This window comes from Montipora capricornis, chromosome 4, assembly GCF_036669925.1.
Source record: "Montipora capricornis isolate CH-2021 chromosome 4, ASM3666992v2, whole genome shotgun sequence".
Lineage (NCBI taxonomy): Eukaryota > Metazoa > Cnidaria > Anthozoa > Scleractinia > Acroporidae > Montipora > Montipora capricornis.
The window spans coordinates 27,375,071-27,384,392 of NC_090886.1; the positions used below are offsets into that span (position 1 = coordinate 27,375,071).

General features: G+C 38.1%; 1 protein-coding gene across 1 annotated transcript; it reads right to left on the bottom strand.

Annotated features, from left to right (window-relative positions):
- Window positions 1-7,900: 7,900 nt before the first annotated feature.
- LOC138046435 (adenosine receptor A3-like) lies at window positions 7,901-8,914 on the bottom strand. The gene has a single exon (XM_068893071.1). The coding sequence runs from the start codon at window positions 8,912-8,914 to the stop codon at window positions 7,901-7,903; it is 1,014 nt and encodes a 337-aa protein (XP_068749172.1).
- Window positions 8,915-9,322: the final 408 nt, after the last annotated feature.

A 9,322-nucleotide genomic window follows, 5' to 3' on the forward strand; every position in this document is an offset into this window, starting at 1 on the left:
GTAGGTCTAACAGTACACGATATTGTTTTGGTATTGTCTATCATTGTAGCGCCATGGTAGAAGTCTTAGATAAATAGCCCCTTTAGAAGACATGTGATTACTAGCAAAGTACTGAACCCAGAGAGACTGAAGAAAATAAAAGGGAATCGAGAAACATTGGCTTCTGGGCTGACATGTTGATCATGCAACTTCTTTCCACCACAAGTGTAAGCGTGTACTGACAGCACCTGACAGTTTTGTAAACAAAAGTTTAAAGTTGAAGTTAACCCTGTGCGGTGGGTTAGTATCTGGATGGGCGACCTAAGAAATATACCACTGAGTAACAGAAGCATAGGACCGAAAATTCTATTTTAATGCTATCAAATGCGAACCAAGCAAGATACAGATTTTGTAAGCTTGCTTTATGCAAAACAAATATTGATGTAAAAGTAAATAAATATGGATATACAGTTTTTAAGAAAAGCAGAAGGAAGTTTCAGGACGGTCGATCGACAATAAAATATTTTGCCATCGGTAAGAAAATTTACGACGTGAAAACAACATTACTTTTGAACCACGAATATAAAAAGTTACCATCAGCGAAAAACATTTTGGGAGATTTTAGTTGTTTTGTTGTAATTGTACTTTTGGCTGCACCGAGTAAACCGCACATCGAATTCAGCGGGCAGAGTGATCAAGTTACCGTGGCATGTTTACTCGCGAAACAGTGAAGCATCTGTGTCAAATGATGCCAAGATACCGGGTTTTTGTTTTTGTTAGTTTTCTTTTTCTTTCAATTGTTATAAATTTTGACAAGCAATGTGCGAATTCAACACAAAGATCACTCTCAGAGGTCACAGTGACCATTGTTTCTGCAAAATCAAAAATTTACTCTCCAAGACAAGGTTATTTATCACCAGGTAATTCCATCGTTTTGGTAATAGCAGCTACTTTATTATTCATCAGCGTCACAATATTTTGCCGATTTTGGGGGTCATTTTGTTGAAACTCAAGCACGCTTCCAACAGACCAGTTTATTTTCGTGACTTATGCGTTACCACAAAAATTCTCCCCGTATCACATTTCAACACATGTATGCAAATTTGCTAAGCTCGAAAATTACACATAATAAATTTACAAAAGCTAGAAATTTCACAGAAATATTTTCCAGCGAAACATTTACTGAAACAAGCAACATATTTGCTATAAGAGGCAAGAAACCCTTCCTATTTCAGTTGCGTGCGAGCAAGCGAAACACACAATCACAAAGCATATGCAATTAAATAAATTTCTGACAGTTCACATCAAACCCTTTTCGAAAGAACCTTGACCGTAAATAATAAAGCACAAAAGAGACAACAAGCTTTCATTCAAATAATTTTTCACTGTCACATTTCCAATTTGTTTTTACCTTTGGTGAGTTGAGTCTTAAAATGAATGTTACTTGCCAGACAAACACGCAAACTTTAAATAGATGTGACTTCAGTAAACACTGCGAGAGACACAACAGAGATCACAGATCTACTTGTGGTGTTCGATTCCTTCTAACTTTTCCCGACACGGAAAATAACAAAAAAACCCACGAAATGAAACCGAGATTCCGACTGGGTTTGGCAACCCAGTAAAAATGCTAACAACACCACTAGTGAGAATAATTGCAAACGATACAAGTAATTGCACATGAAATAGCGTTACAGCTCCAAATACAAAGGGATTCAGTAACAGCAGAAAACAAAAAGCCATGATAATACAAATAGACAGAAAATTCACCTTTTTAAGAAATTTAACTAAATGCGTACATCTCTGCGACTAGCTCGATACCGCTAGCACTAACTTTAAGATCAGGAACTTTCTTCTTCAGGAAACTTTCACAGTTCTGTGCTTCTCACCTTTGGCATTTGGTTTTCAGTGCAGTTCATATCATGATTTTCCCATATTTGTTCATTTAGTACACATTTGTTCTCAACATATAAACTTTCTTTCAGTTTGCGGACCAACCCCGGCCAAAACAATCGCTCAACAGCATCTTTTAGTGTGGGTCTACCGCAAACGGCGTGTGCATAAGTGAGTTGTTTGAGCGTTCCGAGGAAGAAGCTTAATACAACAAAAAGAAATATGCTCACAAACGACTGTCATGGGCTGCACACTTCGCCACAACTTGATCGCGCAAACAAATGATATTTGGTATGATCACGCTCAATCATATGGTTTTGCCTGTCAATAAAAGGCATTATTATACGTAGGATCGAAATTCTCCAATCACAATTAGCTATTTTAACAACTTGTTTCCTCAGAAGGACGTCTCTGAAGCTGCCCAATCAAAACATGACGACTTCCATCCACTTAGTGCTATAAATTCACACAAACCATTTTTCCTTTGGTTATTTCAGGAGGGGTTAGTTAATATCTGTCTATCGTTAGAATCTCCTGGTCGTTTTATTCCTACTCGTTTAGAACCAAACAACTACCTCCTAAATGTCAACACCAGTAAATGATCACGCAAACGAAGCCAATGGCGAGAAATAATATTTCAACTGAATAGCTTGAAATAAAATTTGCGCGAAATCTCTCTCTTTAAAAAAGTTAAAGAAATATAAGGGCCGTTTATACGAGAGAAAATAAAACGCGAACAGCCCATATAAATGATGCAAAATCTACGTTCACAGCTTTCTCAAGCCCCGGCTTATCCTGGCCTGGGAGTTTATACTCGTATAAATAGTTCCTTTGGCGTATTATGTACGCCGCGTCCTGAGTAAGCCGCGGCTTATTTTCTCTCGTATAAACGACCCTATTGTTGTTTTCTCAAGTTAACAATAACTTCATTTTACACAAGAGTGACTATACTGAAATCTTTTTCTGACCTTAATTAAAAACGATCGCCAGCTGTAATCATTTGCCAGAACGATCATGCCTACAAATTCCTGTCATCTTTATTTAATGCGTATTAAATTTCAACTCACTTATGCAAATTAGTTAAACTCGAATACTACACAGCACAATGAATCACAACAGTTGAAACATCTCACAAAAACCTTTTCCAGCATGAAATTTATTGAAACTAACAAAATATTTGCTATTGGAGACAAAAAAAACCCTTTCTATTCCAATTCCGTGCGTGCGAACAAGAAACAATCCGTCTCACAAACCATACGATATGCAAATAAATATATTTTTCAGTTCAAGATTGAACTCTTTCCTAAAGAACCTTTTCCAAAGCACAAAATAGACAACAACCTTTCTTCCAATAAATCTTCACTGCCACATTTTCAATTATTTTTTTACCTGAAAACTGTACAGCTTGACTGCAAATTAAATGCAAATTGCCAGACAAATGAGATGCCACTTCGGTAAACACTGTGATACATTCAACACATTCGATTCCTTTTACACTCATACTCAATTTCCCACTTACTGTCAGTGTTCTACATACCAGCACAGTTTATAAAATAAGATTAGAAACAACACACACTTTCTCATATCCGACCGCAATTGTTCTCGAAGACCATCCCTCGTCGCTTTTAAGATTCCAGATATTTATTTCCCCCGCCTGTTTCGTTATTCCAATTGACGTTCCATTCTTGATCTCATAAAGGTATATTTTTGCCACGAAAACGCCATCCCCGTTATCACGACTTTCGACGCCATTGCGGGTTTAATAATTAAACGTTCATCTGTGTGCACCAAGGAAATCTACGTATTCCCCCAGCCCCCTCAAACCTAACAAAATACACAGACAAGACTCTATGCACAAAGCCACTACTTAGCAGGGGAGTGACAGGCAAGACTTTTACCGACACGGAAAAAAAAAATAAAACGAGATGCTTCCGTGAAGCATACACTGGCTTGCCTGTGGTACGTGCTACAGAAAATCAGAAGGCACTGAATTGTGTGGTATTGAAATACAGCATTCCAGTTTCTGAAGAATAACAAATAAAAGAGAAGCGAGAAACATTGGCTTCTGGGCTGACATGTTGATAATTTTCAAGTTCCCTTACAACTTCCTTGCACCACAAGTGTGCCCTCTGAGCATCTGACAGCTTTGTAATACTAACCTTCACTGAAGTCAAGCCCTGTTGAGCGGGGTTAGTGTTAGGATGGGAGACCAAAACAATGAACCCGTCATAAAAAACAGAAGCATCTGACTGAAAATACTATTAACGCTAACAAATGCGATCTCAGCAAGGTACAGATTTTGTTAGCTTGCTTTATGCAAAACAAATATTGATGAAAAAGCAAATAACTATTGATACAAAGTTTTCAGAAAGAGCAGAAGGAAGTTTCCGGGACGGTCGATCGAGAATGAAATATTTACGACATGAAAACAACATTAATTTTGAACCGTGAATATAGAATATAAAAAGTTACGATCAGCGACAAACATTTTGGGAGATTTTTGCTATGTTCAAGTAAATTGCAAAATCGAAAAGTGACATGGCCGGAATTCAGCGGGCGCCGTGATTAAGTTACCGCGGCATGTTTACTCGTCAAACAGTGAAGCATCTGTGTCAAATGATGGCAAGATACCGGGTTTTTGTAAGTTTCTTTTTCTGTCAAGTGTTATAAAGTTTGACAATGAAATGAGCGAAGTCAAAACAAAGATCACAATCGCCCAACTCTTGTTTATGCAAAGTCAAAATTTACTCTCCAAGACGCGTACGACGTTATTATCACCAGGTAATTCCATCATTTTGGAAATAGCAGCTACACTTTATTATTCATCTGCGTCACAAGTTTTCACTGATTTTGGGGCTCATTTTGTTGAAACTCAAGCACGCTTTCAACAGGCCTGTGAACCCTTCCTGCTTACAGAGCAATACTAAAAAACTTCTCGCATATCACATTTCAACCTTAAGCTCGAAAATTCAATACACAACATGATATTATAATTCACTCAGGCAGAAAATACCACAGAATCCTTTTCCAGCGAAAGTTTTATTGAAACAAACAACATATTTGCTCTTAGAGGCGAAAACCTCTTCCTATTTCATTGCGTGCGTGAAGACAAGAAACTCAATTGTGTCAAATTACCTTGTACTTCAGGTAAATACTGCTCACTTTGATTTCGTCTCGACGGGCGATAGATTGTTGTCGAAGTCCAGTACTCGTCGCTTTTGAGATTCATGCCTAGTTTATCCAACTGACTTTCCATTATTGAGCTCCATAAGGGTATATTTTGTTTAAGGATCCACTAAAACGCCATTCGCGTTGCATGACTTTCGACGCCATTGCAGGCTAAGTTAATGATTCTACTGTGTCCACCAGAGAAATCTACGCAGTTCCACTACCCTCTCGATCCTAAGAAAATACGCGCAGAAGGCTCTATCCACAAAGACACCACTTACCAGGGGAGTGACAGGCAAGACTTTTACCGACACGGAAAAAAAAAAAAAAAAAAAAAGAAAAAAAGAAAAAAAAGAAAAAAAAGAAAACAAACAAACCAAACGCAGACCTCGACTGGGTTTGCCCATAGGCAACCCAGTAAAAAACACGAAACTAAACACAGATTCCAACTGGTTTGCCATAGGCAACCCAGTAAAAAACTATAAAGGAGGGGCCCTGACTTCCCTGAGTAAGGAGAGGAGGCGGGGAAATACTTGAAAGCACCCGAGCGCCAACACACCGAACGCTGAGCCAAGCAAAACGACGAGGACATGCGCAGGCGCACGCAAAATATGCACAAGAACCGCTGACCTCTAGAACTGCCAGAAGACGCCCCGGAAAAGCCCCGCATGCAAATAACACACGCACACTCTAAAAAACGCTGCAGGTGCACCCCCAAAATACTGATAAACTCTAACGCTAACGCCACGCAACGCCACGCCACGCCAGACAAACTGTGCAACTTCCTCCTGGTCGTTAACTAAGTTAAATTGCATTTAACCCTATTCAAAACTTCGTCGAAGCTTCGCTTGGCAGGTCAAAAATATGTGGGGTTGACATTTTGGTTAAGATAAATATTTTGCTTGTACCGACTTCCAACAATTGCCTGACATTTTTTTTTGTCTAAGACCAACATTTATTAATAATCTTTATCCCCCATTTCCTTATACTATACAGCTTCTTATCATTTACTCATAAAGAATGGTCACTATCGGATAATAATTCCGCCGTGAAAACTATTTCACGGTGTGAAAATACGGTGTCAAACATCTGTACCAAAAAATAAACTTGCTAATGCGAATAGGAACGAATCAGACCGGACGCAATTTGACAGCTGTGACGTATATTGAAGCGAATGGGTTTCAGTAAGGTTTTCTTTGATTGCTTTGCATTCATAATAGTAAAATGGTCTTTGGGTCATAATGCTTTTTGCATACTTCTCCTTCGATTATACTTTTCCTTCGATTATATTCCGAAGTGTCCGTGAGTTGGCGCTATAGAGAGAGACCTTCTCCATTTTTTGACATGCTCAGAATATGAAAGACCGGACATAATATCGATTGGATATCCAGATTATTGTTTAATATTGGGTAGAATAGTAGAAATCGAGCCTGTGAGTCGATGTGCACCACTTCCTAAGATGGCAACATCATCAACGAGATTTTTGTCTTGATTCTTAATTAATTCTTGCTATCTGGTAGTAATGCCCAAAAAATCATGATCTCTGATGCATGAAAGGTAAAGAGGGACTAAAAAAGCTATTTGGAACTTCATCAGGGAAATGGTTGAAATTGTGCATGGCTGTTTCGAAGATTTACTTTTAATTAAAACTTGTTTACTTATATATTGTACACATTTGGACTTATTAAGCTTTTACAAAAAGATCCTACACGAATCGAAAAACTAATTCGATGACATTTCCACACTTTGACGAACGAAAACAGATCAAAAGCGAAATGCAAACCAGTGCACACTACAAGGCATTTATAATGTGTACGTCTACGACCTTGAAGAACACAACTATCCATACAAGTGAATCCGTATTTTAAGGACTGGGCATTGGTGTAAATTTCTTTGCATTACCACTATCTTCAGTATTACCACGATGTTTTCATGAACAGACCTTTGCCGGCCATTGATAGTGAGCAATTAAAACGAATGCAACCTATGCAGCATTTAATTCACCAGAACCAGAATTGACCTGAAAGATCAAGATTTGATTTCTGTTTATGTTGCTTATTTCAGTTTACAGTATCCCCAGTTAGTGCTACAGCGCTAGAAGACTAGACTCTTAAATAGAGTTCCTTTCCTTTTACTTCCTTAGGTAACCAATTTTTAATCCAACACGGTTGTCTCGTTTCTTTGAATACATTCTCTAGTTCAGGCCCAGTCTTTTAATGCAATAAACAGCAAACAGATTTTGAACATGCCATTGAGCGTCTTCCAGTGCTATCCGTTCATGTCTCAAGAATTTACCCGTGTGCCAAGATCCTTGAAGTCAAAAACTATTTTTTTTGGATTCACATTCCCGGTGGGAGTGAATTGCATGTCGGAGATGACTTTACAATGCGAAAGCTTGACTTCTGTCTTTATTCCGATTATTGAAACAAGAATTAAATAGGCAGATGTAAATATATACCTCTTCTTATATCAATAATATTTATTTACAATAATAATAATCTTTGGGCTAGTTAGTTGGTGATTGATTGATTCATGCAAGTCAAGTCAAAACACAAATCAATATTAAAGCAAACATTAAATGCAATCAGTTCCTGCCTAATATTCGTTACAGATCTTGTGACATATGGTAAACTTAAGACTGGTTTATGTTTTCCTTTCTCTCTTGTGAATGACATTCACTTTCCTAAACTTCCGACAGTGTAAATGAATTTCTTTACCGACGTTTAACAAAATCAGAATAAAATTTATTGGGTTGAAATTGCTGTCGAAACTTATTTCCGTCTTCTTTCTTGTCTTGTCCTTGTAGTTATCGAGCTATTATTAAAACAAAGAAATAAAAGGGAATGACAGAGGTTTCATTTTATGAAAAGCTGGAGACTGTAGTTTGCTGTTCGCCGTTGACAACAAACACGGTGGTATTTTTATCTCGAGTGCAACTGCACGAGCAGCAAATTTGTTGAACTGTCTCCTTCATTGCTTTTTTCACTGCCCTCATCTTCCAGCAGTAGAGAACCGGGTTTAAGGAGGAATTAAAGTAGAGCAAAGTTCCCGCATATCTCCACACAAGAAGAAGCCACACACTGGGGTGGCCGGATCGACGAGACAGGAGAAGTGTGACTATAGTATACGGTAAATAGCAAACAACCAAAGCCAACTGCACCCATAACACAGTGTAAACTGTCTTTCTGTAACGTTTTTCGTTTAGTTGAACTGTTTGGTTTGGTTGTCTTTTCCAGAAAGCCCGAGGGCCGAGATGATCTTGATTTTGACGCAACACAAGAAATATTTTTCCATAAGAGAAAAGTGATATTGCCAGACACGAAACCAGCACAGTCGCCCAATACAAAGCTGTTATCGAATCAATGAAAAGGGACATAATTGTAAATACCATGGATATGACCCAAAAGAAGGTTACAATAGCATATGTCCGCTTTAGAGTCACAAAGTGTCTATACCTGATCTTTAAAGACAAAGCAAATAGTCTGTCTACGTTTATTGCAGTCGATGTGAGCAAGGATACCATGCACAAAGCATAAGATACTAAAAAACGCACAGTGCTAGTATATCGACAAACGTGAATATGTTGTTTAACTTCAGGCATCAAAGCAACAACAGTAAGAGGTTGAGAAATAATACCAACACAAAGATCCGTTGTGGCCAATGTACGAAACAGAAGTTTTGACGGTGGGTGAAGCGAGGGCACCTTGTTAAGAGCGACAAGGAAGATGGCATTTCCAATAAATGCGGTAATAGACAGGAAAATGTTAAGAGCTGCAGCCCATCGAAGTTCACCGTGAATTCCTTCCGTGAGCTCGGATGAGCAAAGAAAATCTGTCATTGTTTTCTGATTTTCCTCTTGCGAATAGTTGGCCATTCTCCTTAATGTGAAGTGTTTGAACCGAAACAATACGAAATGGTAATGTCGAACGGAAGTCTTTATTTTATTTCTGCAATCACACTTGTCATGAAATTGGTATGCTGTATTTAAATGGTGAACAAAGTGCTTGAGCCTGATGAATTATGCAATTTTTTTTGCAGGTGAATGATATTCGGTAATCTTCTGAAGCAATTAGTCACCAAGGCTCCTTTTCCTGGAGAAACGTGCAGTGGTATATGAAATTGCCTGCACTAAAACAATAACAATATCTTGAAAATTTAAAAAAAAAAGGAAAACACGAAGGAACTAATTCATTTTTGTAAAACAACACTTCGAAAGGAATTCGGCATCTTTCAGTTTAAAAATATCAATTAATCACATTTTGCACTCCGACGCAAATTTACA

Coding starts and splice junctions, on each gene's coding strand:
- LOC138046435 (XM_068893071.1), bottom strand. CDS start 8,914: ATGGCCAACTATTCGCAAGAGGAAAATCAGAAAACAATGACAGATTTT.